The 27,075-nt window shown below is 39.6% G+C and overlaps 2 protein-coding genes across 2 annotated transcripts in view; both read left to right on the top strand.

The window, feature by feature from the left end:
* prmt3 (protein arginine methyltransferase 3) overlaps positions 1-4,981 on the top strand; it is a 58,504-nt gene extending 53,523 nt beyond the window's left edge. Inside the window, exon 16 of the mRNA XM_056259211.1 lies at positions 4,600-4,981. Within this exon, the coding sequence (XP_056115186.1) occupies positions 4,600-4,709 (110 nt within the window). The 3' untranslated portion in view covers positions 4,710-4,981. The remainder of the gene's footprint in view (positions 1-4,599) is intronic.
* Positions 4,982-8,416: 3,435 nt separating this feature from the next.
* slc6a5 (solute carrier family 6 member 5) lies at positions 8,417-26,861 on the top strand. Its single transcript, XM_056259212.1, has 16 exons — positions 8,417-8,876; positions 9,688-10,140; positions 11,893-12,043; positions 12,726-12,857; positions 13,011-13,184; positions 14,303-14,450; positions 14,543-14,675; positions 15,762-15,896; positions 16,035-16,138; positions 17,123-17,247; positions 17,409-17,521; positions 19,320-19,451; positions 19,739-19,838; positions 21,304-21,404; positions 21,523-21,690; positions 26,378-26,861. Exons 1-16 carry the CDS (start codon positions 8,874-8,876, stop codon positions 26,534-26,536), a joined length of 2,331 nt encoding a protein of 776 aa, XP_056115187.1. The 5' UTR covers positions 8,417-8,873; the 3' UTR covers positions 26,537-26,861.
* Positions 26,862-27,075: the final 214 nt, after the last annotated feature.

Below are 27,075 nucleotides of genomic sequence, written 5' to 3' on the forward strand. Positions count from 1 at the left end.
ATTGGCCTATGTTGGTGATAGACGGGCCAAATCAACCAATCAGATCAACGAAGCATATGACGTACTAACAGAGCGTATCTTTTTCTCTGAGAAAAGCCTCCAGAGCAGTGTTTTGCTCTTCTTTCAGTGAAGAAATACTCTGTAATTCCGATAAAACTTGCTCGATAGCCACGCTGATGCTAGTTTCATCCGCTGAAGCCGACATGTTCTTTAGACTGAACTGTCGCGCTTCTCGTTGCGTCACACCTCAACCCGCCTCAAAGCCAACGCTGATTGGACGTTCGTTTGGTGAACTGCTCCCAAATTTTCTTTAACGGAAAGTATCCAGACTGATCTGCGAGTGAAACCTTGAAAGCTCGCGATATCAGGATGGTCTCACGAGGCTACCTTAACTGTACTTTCTTGGTGATGGCTGCCCTTCCACAAAAATAGGAATGTTTAGAAATAATGTTAGGAATTATATTTGACATTCTTCACACTTAGCTTAATGCATAATTTGTATCTTGTGAATTTAAATTGGATTTCTTTCCTAAACAAAAACAGTAATGTGTTTTGTGTAGTATATTAGCAAGCTGTCATTTGCATGAAAGAAAATCCCTGTCAGCTCACACTCAGGTTGCCTTGGATTCTTTTCCTGTTTGTGTTAGTTTAGTAATTACTTTTCAGAGGTGTGATGAGAGGGGAGGTAGAGGATTCAACGGAAATGCGAAACGCCCTCTGAAACGCCCTCGGATGGTGCAACATCAATTAAAGCAGCCTTCATTTGTCATGACTGTTGGTTTTGTCGATCATTGAAAGGAAAAGATGAGGACGTTTCCTTAAAAAGCTTAATTTGATCAACCTTTGAGCTTCAATAAAAGAGGTCACCCCCATTGTACGTCACGTCTGCTGTCCAGACAAGGTGTTCTGAAGCCGATATTATGGTAATAGACTTTAAGAACAAGGCTGCTTATGGAATCAACCATGCAATGCTTTGCGTAGTACTTTAAACTCTCAGGAAGTGCAGTCTATTTGCAGTCTGAAAAGGTCCTTGAGGTGTCAGAGCAAGGTTCCTTTAGGGGGAGGTGCGATTATTTGATAGACGGGGGCGCTGTAGAGAGCTGGTGATTCCAAAGGCCTGTTTTATGCATCTCCTTTACAGGGGCTTCAGATTTACGAGGTTATGCACTGTAGAGTGCGAGAGAGAGAGAGAGAGAGAGAGAGAGAGAGAGAGAGAGAGAAGTTTTATAATGCAGCTTTTGTATCTAGTGCTGGAAGACTTTTTCGTGAAAACTGTGATGGTGATTGAACATTAGAAATTTCATTATAACTTCTTGCTGCAAAAATAATCTGTCCGTAAAGTCCCCCTGTAGTCAATAATTGTATTCCTAAAAACTCAGCTTTTGATCACCAAAATGAAATATTTAAGTGTTTTTTTCCTAAGGTAGTGCCTTAAAATAGCTTCATTGTAACTCTACACCCTTGCCTCATTTAGTATACGCAGTTCTATGAATATGCAAATGAGCCCCGCCTCCACTCACTCACACCAGCTCAGAGATCCACTCTTTGACGTGATTGGTTACCAGGTAGTTTGTGACGTCAGAAACACCAGCGATTTCAAACCACGTTTTCGAGACTGTCTTTGGTTCACTGCAGTTTTAAGAAGAAAATACTCAGCAATGGTGCTGACTTATGAATTTAAACATGGTTTGTCTTAAACATGCTAAGCTACGTAATATGCTATCAGTCTCTGATGCAGAAAAGTTAGTTCATGCATTCATGACCTCGAGACTAGATTACTGTAATGCTTTATTAGCTGGTTGTCCTGCATCTTCAATAGACAAGCTACAGTTAGTCCAAAATGCAGCCGCTAGAGTTCTTACTAGATCAAGAAAATATGATCATATAACACCGATTCTATCATCACTTCATTGGTGACCTATAAAGTTCCGTATTAATTACAAGGTCTTGCTTTTGACTTATAAAGCTCTGAATGGTTTAGCTCCAGTCTATTTAACGGGTCTTCTATCGCCCTATAATCCATCGCGCTCTTTAAGATCACTAAATCCGAGGCTTCTGGTCATTCCTAGGATATCCAGATCCACCAAAAGAGGGAGAGCATTTTCACATTTAGCTCCGAAGCTCTGGAATAGCCTTCCTGATATTGTTCGTTGCTCAGACTCGTTCTCCCAGTTTAAAACTAGACTAAAGACGCATCTATTTAGCCAGGCATTCATATAATTTTTTTATCTTACAGTTACTGTAAATTCGGCCTCTACTTCATAAACGCCAGAGGAGAACTGGCCCCGACTGAGCCTGGGTTCTCCCAAGGTTTTTTTTATTGGGTCATCTAATGGAGTTTTAGGACACCATCGGGTCACTTGATGGAGTTTTTCGGTTCCTTGCCACTGTTGCCTTTGGCTTGCTCAGTTGGGGATATTCAAATTAAATGACCCCTCATACCACTGATCAGCTCTACCAAACTTGGATGTCTTTTCCAGTAATAAACAAACACTGTTAAGTTGTTTTGATTGATACTGTGAAGCAGCTTTGATACAATCTGTATTGTGAAAAGCGCTATATAAATATATTTGACTTGACTTGACTTAAAGCATTTTTAAAACACCACATAGACATATAGACAATATTAAAACCTTGATTGTCACCACAGTTTGCCTGTTATAGAGCAAATAGACCAAACAAATCGGCTGATTTGCTTGTAAAAAAAATCGTAATCGGCCATGAAGATGATCGATGCATCACTATTTACTCCAAATCCAAATCAGTTCAAAAACTGTATGACTTTCTTTCTTCTGCAGAACACAGATATTTAAAAATAAAAATAGTTTTGTTTTTTATGCAATGAAAGTCCAAATAATGTCCAGTGTTGTTTTGTACTGAGCCTTTAAAGGGACATTGTGATGGGAAAATATGATAATAGTGGAAAATTGATAGGTCAATGGGTTTGATTTTTCCCTGAGAAACTTTGCGAGTTCCCCTTTTGAGCTCTTTGCGAGCGAACGTAAAGTTTCTCGGTGGAACGCAAACGTTTTTCAGAGGGAACGCACATTTGTAAGGGAACTCAAAAGCATTGGGAATTTTTTTTTTTTTTTTTTCACCAAGTCCCTTTAGGGGCTCCGTAGTTTTGGAAAAGAGACTTTTTCTTTCATTTTTGGATGAACTATCCCTTTAAATGAATGTTTGCTTAGACTATGATGCTGGTTCTGTATCATTTATCAGCAGTCACGTTTCTTCAAGAAATGCATCAAGATGGTTTACGCTGTCTCGTCCGTTTCTCGTTTCAGCCTCCGTCACCCTTGGTCGCATTGGCACGTTTAATGCAAATGACACTCTGATGTATGACGGCTCTAGAAGCAGCCTTGTCTTCTTTATTTAATTAACGTGCACCAACCGCTTCCTTTTCACACGTTGCCAATCTTTTTCCTCGCCTCTGTAGTCTCCAAACACAATCTCGCAGTAACTACATCCCAAACCGCTTTACTCTGAGATTTCTCCAGGAATTGCAGGGTCAAGTAATTTCACTCTCTGTGTTCTCTCGACAGACCTCTGTGTATCAAAGCCCATTGGTAGCAACTGGGATAGTGTTTGTTATAAAGCGCAGACACACACCAGTTTGATCACACTTTTCCATTTTCTGCAGGGCACTGAAGTTTAATAGATCTTTCTATCATTTGTGCTCATACTGGTCAAGAGAAAACCCGCCGTGCGTGCTTTTTACTTTTGGTAGGCAATATGTGATCTGTCAAGTCTTTCATTGCACAGTTGATTTTAATTAAACGAGTTCTTACCAGATCATTTATTTTACAAATGAAATGTAGGCTTCAGCTTTTTGTTTGTGCTTATGAACAAACCATATTATGAGTGCAGTTTTGTTTGCTCACAGCAAAGAATAACATTTAATTTTTGTGATTTTTTTTTTTTTTTTTTAAGGCTCTTCTAATGGGATCATTTGATAGTAAAACGTGCAACAAAAGCAGTGTGACAGTTGCAGCGCGCTGTGACGGTCACATCTGACTTCTCCCCATCCTCTCGTTTCAAAATGCTGCAGTCAGCATTTTTTTTTTTTTTTTTTCATGTAACCTGCAGCAAAGAAAAAAAATGGCTGGGAGTGGAGGGCTTGTTTGCCAAATGGGTAAACATTCATTTACGTCTGGCAGTGAAACGTGAAGTTAATCAAAGTGATTATCTGGTGTAATCATCGTCCTTGTCTTCAGGCCGTCCCGATAAAGCCTGTATTCTTACTGCAGTCGTACTGTAGTCGAGCAGCTTTCTCTGCCATCTGGAGCCAAACGGCACATCATCCTCCCGATTCTCTCCCGGCTTCTTTTAATCACCTCTTTCTCTTCTCAGCTAGTTGCAATTGTGTTCAATGAGAGGCAGTAGGTATTCCCACGTTTGGCATTACACAGCACAGAGTTTTGACAGGAAAGTGTTAGTTGTGGCTGAGCTTTGGTTATATATAAAAAAAAGAACATTTCCTCTTGCATGTTAATGCGTTCTAGGAAAGCTCAAATATTGAACATTTTAAACTGGTGTGAAGGCATGTCACCATGAAGATTGATTCTTGTCTAATCCTGTTTTTCTACTCTCTCTGCGCAGGAGAAGAACTTCCAGGTCAAATCACAGTGCATAAGAACAGAAAGGACCCCAGAGCGCTGCTGATCACACTTGAAGTCGCCGGCCGGAAGCAAACCTACAGCCTCCAGTGAAGAAAACACATGCTTTGAGCAAGGCATTGTTTAATAACAAACATTCTATTAAAAAGTTTTTTTCTACCAATCGTCACTCATTTATGGGTTTGATATACTAGCTTAAGTTGTCATTTTCCCCCAAGTTGTTTTCTCTGTGACAAAAAACAGGGCCATATACTGAGTCAACAACTTGGGCCTCCAATGAAACTCAGGCATTTGATATAAAGCAATGGAGGAAAAGCATTTCCTGTTTGTTTAAGTAATGAGTGAATAAACAAGTAAAAGTGAATAAACAAGTATAAGCTACAATGGAATGTAAGTGGTCAATTTGTATGCATAGACAGTATAAGAAGTGGACAGAGCCATCTCATTGGAACTCAGTTGAAACAGTTGAAGCCCATTTTTAGCGATTTTTGAGCACTTCCGTTCCTGACGCGCAGACTCAAACCGACTCAAACTAAGCTTGATGACGTGAGCAACCTGTCTGACAGACGTAAATCTTCTAGTAGCTGTGCGTGAAAATTGCCAACGTTAATCTTGCAGAGACGGGGAACTTGAGCAAAGAGTTCTTTGGCGTGAGTGAGCAGGAGTAAGTATTCCGTTGCTTTTATGGACTCATTATCTATGGGCTTCTCCCTTGACGGGACGTCCCCCCGATTGCCTGCGAGCTTCTCCTCCTGTCTGTACGGTAATTTCTGTACAGCGCGACAGAGAGTCGAGTGGTTATGACGCAATCGTTAGCCTATTTTTACAAAATCTGTTTCTACGGGGCCATAATGTAACATAGAAGGTAATGGAGCCCTTTATACATTGTCGTGTTTCTTTAGAAATAAATAATGGACAAATGGAGTCTTTAAACGCCTCAGATGTAAAGTTATTCGCTGTCAAAGTGACGCCAAAATGAATGGGAGTCAATGGAAATGCTAACGCAAGTGAAGTTCTGCTACAACATGGCGGCACCCGGCCGGCTTCAACTTCCGGTCGATGGAGCCTGTAGTTAACATAACTTGACTTTACTTTGACGTTTTGACGCACCCATAGTGAAAACACTCATTTTGAAGCAGTTTTGTTAATTTTTGAAAACACACGGTTTTAATAAGTAACTAGAGAAGACAGCTTGGGGTGTGAGTGTGCAGTGTTAGTTGTAGAACAAAACGTCAAAGTATCGTCAATGTTTACCACAGGCTTTATTTTACTCATAAATTGAAAACCCCATAGGAAAATCTCGGAAGGAACCAGCGGCGAGTTAGACTTCTGGGTTCTGACATCATTCCTGCACCACTCTATTGTCATTTGGAAAAAGGCCTATCTCACCTCTGAATGCCGCGATTGACCAATCAGAATCAAGTTTTCAGGGAGCCTTGTAATAACCAAGCCCTTTCCCCTAGGGGGAGCTTCAATGCTTCCTTCACATTGGAAATTTCCTACTTCCGACTTACAAGCTCATCAAGTGCTTTATTGTCGAAAGGACAGGTACCATGACATTATTCTTGCCTATTTAGTGGGGAATTTTTAGTAAAGCCAAAATATTTAGCATCCCATTCTTTGATAAAACTGCGCTATAGTCAGTCAGCTTGCTAGCAATTCTGGAATTTCAATCAAAAACAGGCTATTTTCATTGTGTATAAAACATACAATATACAAATAGTTATTCATATGTGTGAATATGCACAACTTTAATGAAAAGAGCTGTTAAAGAAAAAAAAATGTTGAAAGTTTATGGCACACCCAACTCGGAAACTGGTATCAAAATTATCTCCGAGTTTCCTAGAAGACTTGTAAATTACGACTTGGGAGGGCGCTCATGTTCAAATTCCTAGGCTACTAGGAAACTCAAATTTAGAATAATTCGTGAAGGCAGAATAAACATGATCTTAAAAAAAAAACACATAGCCTACGTCGGGGGTCCCGGAAGAAAAACAAAAGCTTGTTCTGTTTGAATAGCAGTTAATGTAGTAAATGCCTCCGTAGTTTGAATAAACTGCATTGAGTGGAACATTCTGGTAATATAGACAAATTGACAGCCTGTCCGGTAATCTATGTTTGGCATGACTTGAATTTTGGAGTGAGCAAGGCGGGTTCTGCAACCCAAAAAATGCCGTTCTTAAGAGAAGTCACGAACAATTTTGCGACAGGTATGATTTATTATTGTACGGCACTACCATTTCACTCCCATGGGTCGATGGCTGTGCTCCAATATCCACACTTGTGTTCTTGCCCCCTTTACGTGCGCGTGCACGCCGCAGCGCGTGTGCAAGACTGTCCCAGGTCTGAAAAAGAAAACCCGTCGTGCTAATATGAAACAAGTTTTTATTGATACGCTTGCGTTGCATTAAAAAAAAGAAAATAAGTCCACTGCAAAGGCAGAAACTGATAATCGTGGTTAGATGTAAGCACTTATTTGATTTCGTTTAAGGCCCTTTACCTTACGGGTACGGTTTGTGTTGTTTTAACAACATACTAAGACGACAAATGACTATCGCCTGATGCATAATCTTATCTTAGGCTATGTAATTAATTACAGAGTGCAAGAAAGTGGAGAGTAGGCCTACTTTGTTTCGACATAATTTATTCCTTATCAGACCCAATGCGTTCGCTGTCATTTTTTATGGCATAAAAAGCTAAACAAGTCTGGGGAAATAGCCGAATACCAAAAACAAAATAAGTTATTAAACACAAGACAGTTACTAATTTGAAACTGCTAAACTGCCTGATAATTTGAAATATAGACCACTGAAAGACCCCACATTCCTGTTAGCTATTTCTTAGACGCACCTTGTTTTTCTTTACCCTGCTTTAGTTTAAAGAGAACGTATAAAGGTGACACAGAAACAGAAGCAGAAATCAATTACAATTATTCTTTGTTGACAAAGCAATTAAACCCAGAGCGAAGAGCTAATCCAGCCGTATAGAGGCTTATCACAGGCGGCCGCAGATTTATGATGGTCACTGCAGAAGCCTGCATGTAGACAGTGATATCAAGACTGAGGAACTGAGCGGCCCGAAGACTCAATAACAACTTTACCAGCGTTATTATATTACTTCATTATCTGCTTGGCCACTTTATAATATCTTTAATCAAAATGCATAATCTTTAACAGCTCAGTGTATTCAAATTTGAATCTACTTGAATGCACAAAAACTATATTAGCTAGGTCTATTTATTTGTAGCCTAATGCGTGTTCGTTATTCATGCATTTTCTTCCCAATAATAATAATAATTTCATAAAGATGCTATGTTCCATTCAGTGCTTCTCTGTTTAAAAAATTGTACTCCGGGGCGGGTATGATGCTTGGATGCTCAACATCGAAGCTAAAAATAGAAAATTACTCCTCCTTTGTCTTGCGTAAAAGTTTAACAAACGAGTACCCCCACTCCTCTGAAAACCTCGCCCACTTTTCACACTTGAGCAATATGTGTGCCAATGACGCATAAGCATACGTGGGGGTTTGTTTGACGTGTAAATAAGAACCGTGAAATATAACATTGCTCAAATACATAGAAAATGTGCAAGAAAAGTTTTTTTTCTCAAGTTTCATAATAGTGTAAAGTCAACTGTTTGAGTATTCATTCAGGGAAAATATAGGCTATTTCGTTCAAAAATCATTTTTCCATGGCCTTATCTAAATAAATAAATAAACGCCAGCCTTGATGCAGATCTGTGCATTGCTTGTAAATAACCTGCGATAAGATGTAATTAGAAAATATAAGAATGGGCCTGTTATCTATTTTTAATAATATTGCATGATGAAAAGTCATTATATTTATCTATATGTATAGGCTATAGGACTCGGTCAGCTATGCGGTCCCCACGATGCCTGCGTCTGCAGAATCTTCTCCGTGCGTCAGATGAACATCTTTACATAGTCCTGAGGGACAAGTTTATTAATCAGTCACGAGCCAGTCCGTCCCCAAACGTAGTCTCGCGCTGCCGTGTGTGTGTCACGAGCTCACGTCGAGCTTGTTGCCCCTTTAAAAATCAGAATTGAAGGCCAATGATTTATCAAAGCCCTGTTATCAAGAAAATGTCATGCGAAGGGTACTTTACCATGCACTGACGCAAACCCGCTCTTTCCCACGGAGATATAGAAAGCTGTGCACTTTGCACAGCCAAACTCAGTCTGCCTGCCGTCTTTCCAGCTGTTTTCTGCTATTAACCCACATTTGTTGACTCTGCACAAATGGTGAGTACAGCACATTCATTACTTTACGCTTTGTGTGTTAACAGTTTGCAAATTATTTGTAGTAGTTTTGGGAACGAAAAAGTGTTATTTGTAAATGCGCTAATTAACGAAGAGTCGCTGTCCACGGTGCTGAAACTTTAATGCAGGCTTTTTACACCGTTTCAACGGAAATGTTACTTGTGTATGTTATTAGGAAATATTATGCTGTAGCATTAACAATGAATAAAAGTTTAAAACCCATAATAGCCTATTAATCATAGAATGACAGCCGAATTAATACGTTTTTATAAGTTTATAACCAGCATTTTTTTTATTATAGTTTTTTATAGTTTTTATTTTATTTTTATTTTTTTACGGTTTTATGAGAGTGTTCTCCTATGGTGCAGTGTAATTGTTGGTGTAATGTTCCATGTATGCACCCGGGTTTGTACTGCACACTTGCACCGGGACTGGTGCCTGCCGCAGGGGGGAAAGCCTCGGCCGAGCCCGGCAGCTTGACTATTGCCCATAAAACCAGGGGATGCGCCGGAGTTGAATGACAGGAGGTAAATGAGGCGTAAAATTAAAGAACCTTTCTCTAATGGTAAAAGCAAGAAGCAAACAGCGACCGTCCGTGAGCTGAAAATCAAAGAAGTGGAGCAGACATGTCCAGAAACGATCTAGCAAAAAAAACACGTTGCAGAAGTTACAGTATGAAAGCCTGAATATTTTGCTTAAAGGTAGGTTTGTGTAAAATGTTGGGTCATTGTAGGTGTGAAATAGCATTTATTCAGTTTCTTTCTAATGTGTATTTAACGTTTTAACGTTGCAGGATTTTTCCGATCACGGGGAAATGTTGAGACAGCCGTCAAACACTATTCCTCCCCAGCCGTCGGGGGGAGCGGTTGGAGCTACAACTAATAACAAACCGGAGAACGGCAACCCGGTGCCCCAACCGCCGCCTGCAAACGAACGGAAAACTTTTTGTCCCTCGGAAAATAAACCGTGCGAAATGGAAGCCAGTAAAGCATACGGGACGTTTAAGAACGCTGCACCTGGACCCCCGTTTGCTCCCGTTAATTCCGACGTGCGCAAGGATTCCGTTGGTAAAATGGATGGTTCGACCGGTAAAGCCACGTCGGACTTCATGACTAACAATCAAAGTGCTGTAAGGATCGCGGCGGAGCATAAGAACAGCACCGGTGACTGGACCTCCATGAGCCAGACCACCATCATACTGGGTACAGATGGCAATACATCTGTTCTGCCTGGCACGGTGACCGGGGTAAGTGCTTACAAATGAGCGTTTCAATAGGGTAGAATCAGCCAATCACCCCTGAGCGCAAAGCTTTCAAACGGGGAGAGTCTTGAGCAAAGGCAAAAAGCTGTGATGTTGAGGGTTTTTCGTTTGGTAGGCTATATTGCATTGTTGAGCGAAAGGAACCGCTACAATCAAGTTGCTGCTTTGTCCGTTTATTTGCAGTTTAAAATTTGAAATGTTTGCGAGAACTTTGTTTAACTCACTCTGCTGGGATTTAAACATAAAAAATAAAATAACAGCTTTGCTTTTTTTATAAATGATAAAGTCTTGTCTGTATCACTCAACCGAAAGGTATTTAGTGCCAATTAACCACCACAAGCACGGTGAGCTTAAAAAAAGATATAGTGTTTTATTGTGGCATTTAAACACTTTGTAGCTAGTGAGTTAGTTATTTGGGGTAGCTTTTTGTTGCTATGGTTACCTCTTTGCCGCAAATCTATTCGCTGGCATCTATTTAGCGACAGGTAGGCTATAATATGTGCTGTGCTAATGCTGCCTTTCATATGCTATCGGATATTTCCTACTTCCCACGTTGTGATTACGAGCTCGTCGTAATCAGGTGTTTTGTTGTTGGAAAGAACAGGAATGGTCATGGACACCAGGTTTATTCTTGCTGTTTTTGGGGAAATCGTAAAGCCAAAATGATATTTAGCGTCATTCACTGACAACAATATACACATTCCCCTCGCTGTCTAGATAGTCAGATAGTCAGCTTACTGCTGATTCTGGAATTTCGGCCAAATACAGGCTATTTTCGCTGAACAATAGCCTACGCTTCAAATGATTATTCATATTTGTAAATCGGCATTATGCTGATAAACTGCGCACTGAAAAACTATTAAAGAATATCAGTCACAGCACCAACTCGGGAACTTCCCAGTAGCCTACTAAATACGACTTGAGAGGGCGTTCGTGTCCAATTTTTAATTATAGGAAAGTCGTATTTACGATAATTCCGATAGCACGTGAAGCCAGCATTGTAGTATTTTACCGTTAAGGACACGTTTGAAACATATACAGCAGGCCTATTAGTTTGGTTTTGTATTTTATGACTGTTATTTGTGATATCCGGTTCTCATATTAGAGCAAATCATAAGTGTTTGGGACAGAACGGCATTGTTCTACTCTCAAAAGTGGACAGCGAAACGAAATCTTCTTCCAATCTGGAAAGATTTAAGTATTGATAGTGATTATTTCTGACAGCACAATAATTACACCAGATTTCACAAACAGGTCGAGTAAGAGGATGTGTCAAGGATCCGAATACATCAAATGCTGTATGTATTGGATAGCCTATACTGCATTGCCACTGAAACAAAAGAGTCACAATATTTGCTTTTTGGTTGTAAATGAAGCTGCTGAGCTCTGTCTGCACATATGCTGATTTACTCTGCGAACTGTGAGGTTTGTCTTCCCCAGAGATTGGTTTCTGATGGCTGGTTGTGTTGCAGGATAATGTGTTACATAAGAATCTGCTTATGGGACAATTCCCATTGGGGGTTTTCATCAGAGCCAAGGGCGGCCAGGTCACCGAAACGGGACAAAAAGTTGTTTGGGGAGAATTTGTGTGTGTTTTTTTTTTTAAAGGGATGAAATGTTAATACATCTATCATTTTATTGACCCATAATCTGATAATTGTCATGATCGTTAATAATCGAATATCTATTATTACCCACTGCCGATCATGCTAAACACTTAGTGGACTGTTCTTCCAGGAGGATGATGATGATGATGCGGGAGGAGATGAGAATAAAGCCCGGGGTAACTGGACCAACAAAATGGATTTTATTCTGTCCATGGTGGGATATGCCGTGGGGTTGGGAAATGTGTGGAGATTCCCATATCTTGCTTTCCAGAATGGTGGAGGTGAGAAAATAATTAAGGGACAGCGCGCAAGAACTAAACTGAATATTTTGGTGCTTGTACAGATCATTTTTTCTTTTCTATTTTATCGAAAACTATTGTCCGGAATGGCCACGCGTTGTAATAGCCTATATACACGTACACCTTCGTTAGAAGCAATAAAAAAATACAAAATAAAATCTGTTATAACATTAAAAATTCGTTTTATGATTACGGATTGCATTATAGAGTACGAATTATAAGGCAAAAAATTACTCTACAAATGCTGAGTTGTTTCAACCCATGGTTGGGTCAACTATGGAGAAACCCACGTTGGTTTATTCTTTTTATTACATTTTTAAAACCAACGGTTGGATTTGTGCATATTTTACCCAAACGTGAGTTGAAACAACACAGCATTTTTAGTATTATTATTATACAATTGAAAAGTGTATATTTATTGTTGTATGTTTTATTATGTTTTATATTTAATGTATTTATTATAAATGATCTTATTTCAATATAGCCTAATAATATTATCAATGCTATATTATTAAAGCTTATATTATGTGTTTATTTTAATTACAAACAAATTAAAACTCAAATGTAAAAATGAAGGGTAATTACTAAACTTTGTGGGAGTTTGTTCACTTTTATCATTGAGTCCTGAATTTCGTCCAATAGCAGCTGTTCTTTCTTCCTTTAGGTGCGTTTTTGATACCTTACCTAATCATGTTAGGCCTGGCCGGCATCCCTATATTTTTGTTGGAGGTGTCGTTGGGTCAGTTCGCCAGCCAAGGCCCGGTGTCGGTGTGGAAAGCGATTCCAGCTCTACAAGGTAAACTGACGTTACTTTTATTAACCGATCCTCAGATATGTTGAGCACTGTTTGTGTTAATGTGTTCTATTGGTGTTTCCAGTCAAATGGTAATCGACTTTCCGCCTGCTTTAAGTGTAATTTCTATTATCTGGTTTCATTTTGTTATTATAGGTTGCGGGATTGCCATGTTGATAATATCTGTCTTGATAGCCATATACTATAATATTATTATGTGCTGGACATTGTACTACCTGTTCGCTTCGTTGAAGGAGACACTGCCATGGGCCACCTGTAAAAATGACTGGAACACCATCGAGTGCAAAGACAAAGACATGCTGCTTTTGGGTAAGGATGAGCCTCTCTGCCTCTCTCTCTCTCTCTCTCTCTCTCTCTCTCTCTCTCTCTCTCTCTCTCTCTCTCGCTCTCTCTCTCTCTCTCTCTCTCTCTCTGAGTTACCCCCCCCCCCCCCCCCCCCAACCCCCTTCTTTTTTCTAACTAAAATGCGCAATGCGCAACCTGTATTTCAGGAATTAAGTAGCCTATACTTCTCAATTACTCAGTTTCTCTCTTTATACCCCAAACGCACTTGTCCTGTTTCATTTCAACAAAAATTCTTATTTGATGACTTGACAGATTTTAATTACGTCTGCTACAAAAACTGATTTACCATCTTACAATGCAAAATGGATTTTGCGATTTTATTTTTATTTAGGATTATTGTTTCACATTGTGCGATTAGTGAACATTTTTTTTGTGTGGTGTGTGGTCTATCATAATGAATGTTTAAAAATCTAATTAGAATGAAAACTCGGGGGCTTTATTATGTACTTGATTGGATTTGTTAGCATTTTACGTTGTAAATCGTTTTAAAACGCTTTTCTCAATGTCGTGCTTTTGATGAATTCAGCAGAAAATCTGCTTGCTTGACAAATTTACTGTAAGAGTTGGTGCAGTGCCGCAGTGAGATGCACTGCCACCTCGTGGCTTGTCTGAGTAACGCCACTAAATCTGCACGGCAATATCAAAGAATGTATAGACCTTATTCAGAGCAGCGCCATGCCAGGTATGAATGAAAGCGAGACTGAGGGAAAAACGTACCGTATTATAATTTCCCACCGCTCATATTTTCTACTGAAATGTCTTAGAAAGATATTTTTGCAGTGTTTCGTCAGCAGAACAATTCAAAAACACATGAAATAACAGTAGGCCTACAACCGATGTGTGTGTCTATCCATCACAGGCACAGCCTCGCTTTCATTTCTTTTAAAAACAAATATGGCGCTGCTGTGAATAAGGTCTATTGTGTGGATGTGTGTGAAATGGGTATTTGTGTGACGTTTGATTGATTTGCTTTAGAATGTTTGTTTTTCAACTAATGAATGCAGTGGCAGTGAATTATGATGAAAAACGGGAGGGAAAAATTCACGTTCATTCCAAGTTCTGTCATTGTTTCCTCTGGCCAGACACCTGTATACTAAGGGACAGAAACATCACATCAGTCAAGAACACTACATTCTGTTTATCTGCAAATGCTGTCGGGAATTTAAGTAAACTGTTAAATGTGACAATGGACAATAAAACCTATGTCAGCCCTAGTGAGGAGTATTTCAAGTAAGTGTGCTTTTCGATCTATCTTTCTGTGTTTAAAGGTGTTTTATGTTTTGTAGATTAAATGTATGCAAATCTTTCTGCTTTCTTGATAGGTATAACGTGTTGCATATTTCTAAGGGTATTGAATACCCAGGTGACATTCGTTGGCCTTTGGCTGCTTGCCTTTTACTGGCTTGGTTTATCGTTTATGCCTCTTTGGCTAAGGGAATCAAGTCCTCTGGGAAGGTAAGCAAACAGGTTGACTATTTTCTCTCCTTATTTCTTATTTACAGGAAGTAGCCTATGATAAAAGAGAAGCCTGCAGGCCTCATTCTGGTCCAATGCAATGCCCACTTCATTTGTGGCAAGTTACAGTAAATAGTCACTCATCCTCTTTAAAGAAATCAGCTACTGAGTTTTCAGAAATGAATACACTCCATATTTTTTGAAGAATTCCTTCATGCTCACCAAGGCTGAGTTTATTTGATCAAAAATACAGTAAAAACTGTTATATTGAAACATTTTATAACAGTGTAAATAACTGTTTTCCTTTTTAAATATATTTTAAAATGTAATGTATTGCTGTTATGGTTAAGGCTGAATTTCCAGCATCATTACTCCAGTTTTCAGTGTCACATGATCTTTCAGAAATCATTCTAATATGATGATTTGCTGCTCAAGAAACATTTATTATAATGATGATCAATGTTGAAAACAGTTGTGCTGCTTAATATTGTTGTGGAGACGTGGTCATTTGTTAGGGTTCTTTGATGAATAGAGAGTTTAAAAATACCATTAATTTCAAACCGAAATCTTTTGTAACATTATAAATGTCTTTTCTGTCTCTTTTGATTAATTTAATGCATCCTTGCTGAAAAAATAAATCTTACTGACCCCAGATCTTTGAATGGTATAAAGTGTGTAATATTATTAAAGTTTCAGTAGAAATTTGTGTGTTTTATTGGTGGATTTGGGTGTCAAGACAAGTCAGTTTTTGTAATGTATGATATTTATTTGCAGAATCTCTTTCTTGTAGAGTCTCTCTCTTAAAAACGAGAAATTAAGGCTTTGTAATATACAATCATCAGACAGTTCATATTAGAGAGTACCAAAACTGTGAGTAATGTAAAAATAACCCCAATTCTTAAATGTGCGTTTTTTAGTTTGGCATAAGAAATATTAGACGGGTTAATATATATATATATTTTTTAAGGCAAAAGATTGGCTTTAGGGGCAAATCAAAGTTTGAATTGATCTTTAACCTAGATAAACTACTGGCTAGTAATCTCTTTGATTAAAAACATTGTTATTCACTATTTTTCTTGTTTTCAGGTGGTGTATTTCACTGCCACGTTCCCTTACGTGGTGTTGGTCATCCTGCTGATCCGAGGGGTCACTCTGCCTGGGGCCGGTTCTGGGATCCTTTACTTCATAACACCCAAATGGGAAAAACTCAATGATTCCAAGGTAATAGAAAGAATGTTTTTTATTCACTATAGTCAAATGTTTTCTGTTTGATGGACGCTCATCTAGATTTAGTCTTATTTTTCTTCTTCCACCTGTCTGTCTGTCTGCGTTTCTTTCTCTCTTTCGCTTTAACTCTAGGTGTGGAAGGATGCTGCTACCCAGATCTTCTTCTCTCTGTCTGCAGCGTGGGGAGGCCTCATAACCCTGTCATCCTACAATAAGTTCCATAACAACTGTTACAGGTAACTAGCACTGTCAGTTACAGTTCATAAGTTTGAGGTCAAAAAAAAAAAAAAAAAAAAAAAGGAAATCAATATGTTTATTCAGCAAGGATGCATTTAATTGTTTAAAGTGGCAGGTAAAGATATGTATAATTGTTACAAAATATTTCTATTTCAAATAAACTTTGTAAATTTATATATAAATGCTGTTATTTGTGAACGTTCTATTCATCAAAGAATCCTGAAAAAATGTATCATGGTTTTCCACAAAAACACAGCACAAATGTTTTCAACATTGATCATAATAATAAATGTTTCTTGTGCAGCAAATCATCATATTAGAATGATTTCTGAAGGATCATGTGACACTGAAGACTGGAGTAATGATGCTGAAAATTCAGCTTTGATCAAAGGAATAAATAACATTTGAAAATATATTAAAAGAGAACACATTATTTTACAATGTCATTGTTACACGTTACAGTTACTGTAGTAGCAACTATAAATTATGCATAATTACATGCAATTAACCCTAAACCAAACCCTCATCCTAACCCTAACCCTATAGTAAGTTAGTACATGTAGTTAATTATTATTACTCAGTACTTAAATGTATAATTACACTGTAATACTTACACCCTAAAATAAAGTGTAACCAAAAACACTTATTTTATACTATATTTCTTTCACAATATTTCTGTTTTTACTTTATGTCTGATCAAATAAATGCAGCCTTACTGATCCCAAACATTTTAACACTAGTCTAGTGTACATTGATTAAGTTTTGTTGAGACCAATGTGATGAATAAACAAGAATTATCGAATGTAAACAAAAAGAGGATAACTATTATTGTTTCACATTCATTTAAAAAAGAATACTGCAAAACTGACTGCGCAAGGGATTGTAAACATTCAATAGACACATCCTCTCACTATCTGATCTATGTATTTGAATATTATTTATGATTTAAAATGACATCATGTGCTCTGTCTCTTGTTTTGTAGGGATACTCTCATTGTGACGTGTACAAACAGTGCCACCAGTATATTTGCTGGTTTTGTCATTTTTTCAGTTATTGGCTTCATGGCTCATGAGCTCAAAGTCCCCATCGAGAGAGTGGCAGATGAAGGTATGTAGTATAAGTGCATGTGTTTGTGCTTGGTACGCTATGATTAACTGTGATCAAAGGTTTGGTGTTCGTGTTCGTGGAAATATGAAGCTCATCATTCTGTTTGCACTATTATCAGATCTTAAAGGCTTCTGGTTTGTAAATATGCTCTTTTTTTGTAGGTCCAGGTATTGCGTTTGTGGTGTATCCAGAGGCTCTGACTAGGCTGCCCTTGTCACCTTTCTGGGCCATCATCTTCTTCCTCATGTTGCTTACACTTGGTCTGGATACTATGGTAATGGCAAACATAAATCTTATGATTTACAGTTTTTTCATCAGTTGTTATGTGATAGCTTAAGTGTGCCACACACGTCCTGAAAAATGAAGCCAAAATATTTGTATCTCCCCCTAGTGGCTGGCTGCAGTATAGGTCATAAACCCTGCCCTCTCCATGTAATCGAATGGGACACAAGCCAAACTAAAAAATCCAATTGCACTTCAAATACATTTTTTCTGAAGATGGTTTCTGTCAGGTAGTTTAGGTAGTTCTTATCATGCTGACAAATGTTTGTGTTTGTTTTTCCAGTAAGTTTGTTTTTAAATAGGGTAAGTTTTAGAGCTGCACGATTAATTGTTAAAAGATCGCAACCTCGATTCAAACACCCACGCTATCTCATTTATAAATGACAACTATGTCTGTTAAACCTTTGACAAAATCACACCGGAACATTCAAATTTGCGTTGGCGCTGATCCAGACAACGCAGTTGTTATGAATAGGTATGAAACCGCTTCACAGTCTTTTCAACCACACATTATCATTATTTCTATGTTACAAATATTCTTATTATCACAGATGTTCTGGGATAAAGGTTTATAGTTCGGATATAAACACTGATGTCTATGGTAGCAATCAAAATGGAGCAAGCCACCTTTTGAAAGTAATCATTCATTCAAGATATTCGTTCAAAAATGGTTATTCATCCAGTAATGAAACAAGTGAAGTATTAAGTCATTACTCATTAGCCCCTTTCACACATACAGTCTTTACTAGTAAATTACCGGTAACAGATCTTTTCAAATATACCTGTAAATTGGTTCCGGCAATTTACCAGTAAGCTATGTTGTAACATTACCAGTAAATTACCGGTAGATGCGTTGTGTGAACGCAGAATGAAGATTACCGGTATTTTACATGTATGAGGTCAGAACGTGCTGACGTAAGAAGTGATTTGGGCCAATCAGAAGCCGTTGAAAGAGCAACGGCTCTGGGCCATTTATAAAATGATGACGCGTTTACTCAGCACTATTTACAGATGTCTTCAAATTGAAGTGATACCGAAACTAAAGAGATTTGTCAACAACAGTTGTCAAAAAGCCAGTGTGAACAGCACATTTTTAGATTTACCGGTAAAGTCGTTCTGTTTTTTTACGGTAATTTATCGGGATTGCTGTGTGAAAGGGGCTATTGAATCATTCATGACTTTTTTTTTTTTTTTTTTTTTAATTCACATTAATGAAACATTTTAAATAGCCTGCAGCAATTAACGTTTGTCAGAACCTCTATTAAATTAGTTTATTTTGTTTAGTCAGAATCTTGGGAGAATCGTGATCTCAGTTTTAAACAAAACAAATCGTGGTTCTCAATTTATCCAGAATCGTGCTGCTCTAGTACATTTATACGACAACATGTACTAACGTTTTTGCATACATACGACAACATTGTCAAAATTATCCCCGTTCACACACAGATTCGTGAAAACGACTAAAAACGCTGTATTATTCATGCCAGGCCAGTAGTTGGTGATGTCACTTTGTAAAGAAACATACACGCCTATAGACTGAACTCGTAACACGGATGCGCGTTGATTGAGTCCTCGGGAGCAGGAGTGTGGGTGGGACCTTTATACTCCGGCTCCAAATGACAATCGACGCACAATGTCAACTGCCATTTCAGGGATATTTTGGCTTCAATTTTCTACAGTGGAAAGAAGTGGAGACAAGTTATCTGTCTTTTTTTACAGTCTATGTAAAAGCTGAATAAATACAATAACTAAATCCTTTGTTTTTTGTTCACACTTTGGTTCCTCTCTAGTTTGCCACCATAGAAACTATAGTGACGTCTGTTTCTGATGAGTTCCCCAACTACCTGCGCAAACACAAGCCTCAGTTCACTTTGATTTGCTGTTTGGCCTTTTTTGTGCTGGGTTTCCCCATGATCACTGAGGTAGGACATTTACTATTATTATTCCCAACTGCAAAACCTTTACCTTTATAGCACACTTCAATGAAAGTGGCTCTCTAGTAATTCATATAAAGCAAGTATATATGAAAGTAAAGAGACTGGAATGGAATTCCTAAAAGAGTTAAATGGAATGGTCAGGAATGAAAGTTAATTTGTCTTTTTGTTGTTGTTGTTGTTTTATTAAAGTGATTAATTGGGTGATTTCGTGGGTTTCATTAGCTAACTATTTGTATTTTGACTTGTGTGTATGTGCGTGTTTTGACCTACAGAGTGGAATGTACATGCTTCAGCTGGTGGACACATATGCAGCCTCTTACTCTCTGGTCATCATTGCCATATTTGAACTGGTTGGAATCTCATACATTTATGGTAAGTTTCAATTACAATTTATCTTTAGATCTCATGGCCCCACTAATTTATTTTTAGTGCAACAGCAGGGATCAGGGGCCTCATGTACAAAGGCTTGCGTTGAATTCATACTAAAACATTGCGTACGGACAAAGCTGTAAATGTGCGTACGCACACAAAAAAACAGATGTATGAATCTCTGCATACGAAGGATCCCACGCATATTCTCTTTGTACATCCCAATTAACGTAAAATTGAGCGCACATGCACGAGCGCAACACCCCACCCAGTCTCCACCCCCAATTAAATTAATTTAAATATGGTAATTAGTCCAATTTGGCAAAAGAAACCTGCAAGAACATGGCTAAAGCAAGCAAGAAATGTGAAAGAAATGTGTCTTCTATGTGAATATATGTTAAAGTGTAATTTATTCATGTGATCAAAGTTGAATTTTCAGCATCATTACTCCAGTCTTCAGTGTCATATGATCCTTTAGAAATCACTCTAACATGATGATTTGATGATCAAGAAACATTTATAATTATTATTAGTGTTGAAAACATATGTGCTTCTGCTTCATATTTTCGTGGAAACCGTGATATAGTATTTTCAGGATTCTTTAATGAATAAAAACTTAAATCAAACAGATATAGAAATGTGAAATAGAAATCTTTTGTAACATTATAAATGCATTTACTGTCACTTTTAAACAAATTCAATGTGTCCTTCCTGAATACAAATATTACTTTCTTTTTTTTATCTTTACTGACCGAATTAATGAAGTTTATTTTTTTATTCCTAGTTAAGCCACCGCTGCCATTGCTAGACGGGTTGTATCAATTTGCACATGCTTTAAATGTTCTTACTTAATTGCATAATAGAATATTTTAATAAGACTCGTGTGACAATATTATGTCAAATAATTTATCAATTACAAATTATAAGCAATATCTGACAGCTGGTGGTGCGATAGAACAATTCGTAGTGTAATGTTTGCCACTTCACTTTATTGCCTCTATGAGTCGCCAACGGACAAAAATCACGGCAAATGTACGTACGCCAGACATGAAGTTTACTTGGAGGAACGCACATTCTTACGTTAATTTCACTGTTAGTACATCTGGCCGTGAACGTGAAAGCTGACGTACGCCGTGTTTTTGTGCGTTCGCAATGTTGATACATGAGGCCCCAGATCTTTTTGGGTGATGAAAAAAGAAAATTACAAACAAGCAGGTAGTAATGAGTGGCCTCAAGCTAAAAGGTTTGCTAAGCCAGTTAATCCTGTTTTTTAGTTATTCGTTATTTTAGTTATATAAATGTATAATACGTATAGATGAATAAATATATGTCATATAATACATTCATTTAAATGAATGACTAAACTTAGTTTTGTGAGATAAATGTCCAAAGAGTTTATTTAACAAATGTTCATTTTCTTTTTTTTCTCTTTCTTTTTCCTTCCTTCTTTCCTCTATTTGTGGTGCAGGTCTACAACGGTTCTGTGAGGACATTGAGATGATGATTGGGTTCCAGCCAAACAGGTTTTGGAGAGTCTGTTGGGCTTTTGTCACACCAACCATTCTCACAGTATGTCCACCGTATACAGATGAGACAAAGTTTTATATGAACATGTGCACATTAATCAGTGCTATAACTTTTGGATAGTACTGCCACTGACCCTCTCTCTCTCTTCCTCGCTCTGTAGTTTATTTTGGGACTTAGTCTCTACCAGTGGAAGGTGATGACTTATGAGGAATACACTTATCCGACCTGGTCAATGGTACTCGGCTGGCTTATGGTCATCTGTTCTGTTATATGGATTCCCATCATGTTTGTTATCAAGATGCACCTCGCACCTGGATCATTTATTGAGGTAAGGGAGAGGTGTTTGGGTGGTAACACTTAATTTCAAGTGTCCACTTTAGACATTCAATTGGTTGCGTCCGAAAACTTAGGCAGCTTATTAGGCAATGTCTTCGCATGTAGCCTTTGCGTATGAAGGAAGCATAACTGTTTAAAGATCTACAAGAAAATAGAGAAAGCTTTGTTGATAACTAAGCAAATATTAAATTACTGCAATAATAATTTCTTGCTAGAAATGACATCAAAAGTGGAAAACGTTGAAAAAACTAACGTTTCTCATTAGTGTACTAGTAGACCGTTAGGTTAGGGCTAGTAGAATAAGAACAACGTAGTTGCAAAGTTACTTATAGTAGAATGTCTGTTGGGGGAGTATCAAAATAAAGTGTTTGCATATATTTGTCATGAAACAACTGGACACAGATAGATCCAAGTGCAGCGTAGGTTTATTTACAGGGTAGTCAGACAGGCAAGGGTCACAGACAGCAGACACAGCATAGGAGACAAGGCTAAATCGTGGTCCAAATACCGGGCAAGAGATCACAGGCAGGCAGCAGACGATACGAAATCCAGGAACACAGGCAGAAGGTCGGGAAACACAGGCAGGATATCAGGCATGGAAATGCTCTAAAGCAGACTAGGAATCAAGACTAGGAATAGACCACGACAGTGACATACAGTCATACAATACTACGCAAAGAGTGATAGTGACAGTGAGGAATAAATGTGTGTGGAGCTGCGTGTGGAACTAGATGCAGGTGTGAGAGTGATCAGTGGAAACAGGTGTGTGAGTAATCAGTCCAGGGTGTGTGCGTGAACAGTCCAAGGGAAGGCAGTGCAGAGGTGGAGCGCCCTCTCGTGGCACTCGAGGGCAATCCAGCCGAACATCGTCACATAACCCCCCCTTTAACGAGCGGCTTCCAGACGCTCCAAAGAAGATCCAGGCGGGGTGCAGAGCGAAGACGATCCTGGGGGAGGGACGGAGGGCCAGGCCCATGGAGGGGAACGGGACCAGGAAGTAGCCCAGGTGGGCCTGGGCCGCAGAGCTTGGGCGGACCAGACTGGACCGGTGACCAGGGCGGAGCAGGATGAGGCGAAGGCCAGGGCGGAGCAGGATGAGGCGAAGGCCAGGGCGGAGCAGGATGAGGCGAAGGCCAGGGCGGAGCAGGATGGACCGACGACCAGGGTGGTGAAGCCCCTGCAGAAGACCATGGCGGCGCAGCCTTCATGGTCTTGTCACCGGACCCTTGGCCCCCCCCCAAAAAATACTTGGGGAAATCCACGGGTTCAGGAAAGCCCTCCCGGAGCTTGAAGGGCGCAGGCAGGGCGAGGCGCAGAGGCGGAGCCGGCAGGGCGAGGCGCAGAGGCGGGGCCGGCAGGGCGAGGCGCAGAGGCGGGGCCGGCAGGGCGAGGCGCAGAGGCGGGGCCGGCAGGGCGAGGCATCTGGGAACGCCCTCCGGAGCCTGGCGAGCCAAACGAGTCCTCCTCTTCCTTCTGCGACGGCGCTTCACTGGGCTTGAATCTTTCACTTGGCTGGATTCACTCACTTGGTTAGATTCGGCACTCGATTCACTTGTCTCGGCACTAGACTCGGCTCCTGACTCACTCGATTCACTTGACACAGCACTTGATTCACTTGACTTGGCACTTGACTCGATTCATTCGGCTCGGCACTTGACTCGGGGCTAGATTCACTTGACTTGGGACTTGACTCACTTGACTCGGGACTTGACTCGGGACTTGACTCACTTGACTCGGGACTTGACTCACTTGACTCGGCGGGACGAAACCCAGGCCTGACGGTCTCGGCGGGAAGAAGCTCTGGCATGTCGTGAAAATCTGGCAGGACCTGAAGATTCCCCATCTTACCCACAGTGAGAGCTGAACCACTCAGAAGAAGGGCCATGTCCATATACTGCATTAAAGTACCGTGAGGATCATGGATGGGCATCAGTGACCGGAGCGGTTCAGATAACCCTCCGCGGAAAAAGATCATTAGACATTCGGTGCTCATAAGCGTGAGACGTGCCAGTTCAACAAACTCTTCGACATACCACTCAATCGATTGATCTCCCTGCTGGAGTCGCATGATATCAGCTCCCGTATCCGTGTCGTACTTCACTGGGCGAGCTTGACGTGGAAATGGGATCAGTTCAGGGCTGACAACAGTGGAGACGGGTTGAAACTGGGATGGTCCCGGTGGAGGAACATGAAGACCGCAAACCATCTTGGCCAACCTCTCCAGCGACGAGGTGAGTTCGTCCAGTTGATCTTGGTGTACGGCGCTCAGACCCGCACTGGCTGACTGGGAGGCATACAAGGCTGACATGCTGCTGGATCTGGTTATGGCGTAGTATTCTGTCATGAACCACCAGACACAGAGGGATCCAAGTGCAGCGTAGGTTTATTTACAGGGTAGTCAGACAGGCAAGGGTCACAGACAGCAGACACAGCATAGGAGACAAGGCTAAATCGTGGTCCAAATACCGGGCAAGAGATCACAGGCAGGCAGCAGACGATACGAAATCCAGGAACACAGGCAGAAGGTCGGGAAACACAGGCAGGATATCAGGCATGGAAATGCTCTAAAGCAGACTAGGAATCAAGACTAGGAATAGACCACGACAGTGACATACAGTCATACAATACTACGCAAAGAGTGATAGTGACAGTGAGGAATAAATGTGTGTGGAGCTGCGTGTGGAACTAGATGCAGGTGTGAGAGTGATCAGTGGAAACAGGTGTGTGAGTAATCAGTCCAGGGTGTGTGCGTGAACAGTCCAAGGGAAGGCAGTGCAGAGGTGGAGCGCCCTCTCGTGGCACTCGAGGGCAATCCAGCCGAACATCGTCACAATATTAAGCAGACAGATATTAAAATAAAGTGTTAGCAGGTATTAAGCAGACAGTTAACTAATACTCTAATGACTGCTAGTTGACATGTAGTTGCAAAGTTAGAGGGAGGTAGGAGAACGCTAAGTGTGTATGCTTTGTGTGTACATTTATACACAAACTGACCACCAACCGCAACTTTCAGACGCCATCTTTATTTATTTATTTTTAGCTTAAAGGGATGGTTCACCCAAAATGTCGTTCCAAACCCGTAAGACCTTTGTTCTTCTTCAGAAGACAAATTAAGATATTTTTGATGAAATCCGAGAGGTTTCTGAACCAGCATCTGAATCAGCATCACACACCATCGTGGTGCTCATGTGAGCAGCGTCGGCCAATAATGAGCCGGTGTTCTGACGTAGAAGCGCTGGACTGTATTTACAACGTAAACAGCATAGGAGACTGATGCAGACTAGAAGAAATTGTTGAATAAAGTCGTTATTTTTGTTTGCTTTTTGCGCACAAAAAGTATTCTCGTCGCTTCATAAACATTAAAGTTGAACCACTGTAGTCACATGGACTATTTTAACAATGTCTTTACTACCTTTCTGGGCCTTGAAAGTTCCAATGACGTTGCTGGTTCAGAAACGGATTTCATCAAAAATATCTTAATTTCTCTTCCGGAGAAAAACGAAGGTCTTACAGGTTTGGAATGACTTGAGGGTGAGTAATTAATGACAGAAATTTTTGGGTGAACTAACCCTTTAACTGTCACAGAATAGAACACACAGGATCATTGGATTCGGACGTGCCTTGATGCCTTCCTACCTTGTAATGAAGGCAGCATTTTTAAGCTTTCGGACGCAGCCTATAAATAACTTTGCAACTACATGTCAACTAGCAGTCATTAGGATATTAGTGGACTGTCAGCTTAATATCTGCTAACACTTTATTTTAATGCTCCCTAACAGGCATTCTACTGACTATAAGAAACTTTGTTTCAAGTACATGTCAACTCAACCCTAACCTAACGGTCTACTAGTATTATAATGAGAGTTAGTTGACCTGTACTATAGTTGCAAAGTTATTTTAGACTGTCTAAAGTGGACAATCGACATAAAGTGTAACCAACTGGGTTGTTTTCTTTTCTACTGTAGTGTTTTTGAAAAGCACCCAATGTTGTAAACTCGGTAAGAAAATGGGTAGTTTATGCATAAATTTCATAAAGCTCAAGGAAATTTTTTTATATCGACATCAGGATTTTAAGTTAAAATGTTTAGTCTAGGTCCTTGATCTTGTGATCTTTTCTTCTCCTTTTAAAGTCAAGTCACCTTTATTTCTATTGCGCTTTATAAAATGCATAACAGTCACAGTAATAAACAGGAAAATAATACAATAAATGATGCAAACTTCATCAAATATGAGAGATATGAGTCATTATAGCCAGAAATGAGATACAAGTCATAATTCAGTCTGACCACAAAGTCAGTGTTTGTTCAGTTCAGTTCAATAACTGTGTTAAGTTCATCAATTTTATACCAAAGTTAATTTTTATTTTATTTTATTTTAACCACCTTTTGCCTTCACTTGGTCATTGTATTTAGTCCTGTGGTTTGAGAACTTTTGCATGCATAATAATTCTAAAAGAATTAGAATTAAATCCCCACTGATATATAACATGGAAATCACATAAATAAGGTTAACAACAAAATAATGCATCAAAATAATACTATTTCAATTGTTTTATGAAATGCTGTAATTTATTTGAGTTTTGAAAGATCAAACCAAATCAATCAGTCAATATCTACAAGATAGGATGCAAACCAAGCACCCCGTCATACGATTCTGATGGACTTTCTCTCTTTCCGCAGCGGCTTAAGTTGGTTTGCTCTCCGCAACCCGACTGGGGTCCATTCTTGATGAAACACCGCGGCGAACGCTACAAGAACATGATCGACCCACTGGGCACCAACTCCCTTGGCCTCAAACTTCCCCCTAAAGATTTCCAGCTATCAGCCCAATATCAATAATCCTCCTCACTTCCCTGTGAGTGCGCAATTTCCCGAGGCCTCTGAGGGTGAGACCTGCACTCACATCGAACTCTTTGCCCATTCAACCTCCTCCTTTTTCCCTACCGTTCTCTTTCAGCCATATCCCCCCCTCTTCTGGCACTTTTAGAGGGGTCTTTCAGGTGGAAAGCACAGAAAACTCCCTATGATTTGGTTTTCTGAATTATTATTCGCAGTCATTCTGACAGTGGAGTTCATTCTGATACACCGATCCCAGCTGAACCTTTTTCTCAGAGGCAATATAATGATGCAGTTGCAACTGTTAAGGCAATATTTGACTGATTGTGCGTCAATGCAGTGGTTGTTTTTTATTCTTTTTTTTTTTCCATTCCGAAGTGACTGCTGATGTTAAAAAAGAAAAAAATGAGGAAAATAACATTTATATTTCTTCTATGTCTATTTGCTTGTCATCTCTTAAACGTAGCAAACACGTATGAGGAAAACTGTTGAGTAGTGCACAGTGAACACAAACTCTTTTCTGGCATCATACTATCGCTCTC

Source organism: Rhinichthys klamathensis, unplaced genomic scaffold (assembly GCF_029890125.1).
Source record: "Rhinichthys klamathensis goyatoka isolate OS25496 unplaced genomic scaffold, OSU_Roscu_1.1 h1tg000165l_1, whole genome shotgun sequence".
NCBI classification, from domain to species: domain Eukaryota; kingdom Metazoa; phylum Chordata; class Actinopteri; order Cypriniformes; family Leuciscidae; genus Rhinichthys; species Rhinichthys klamathensis.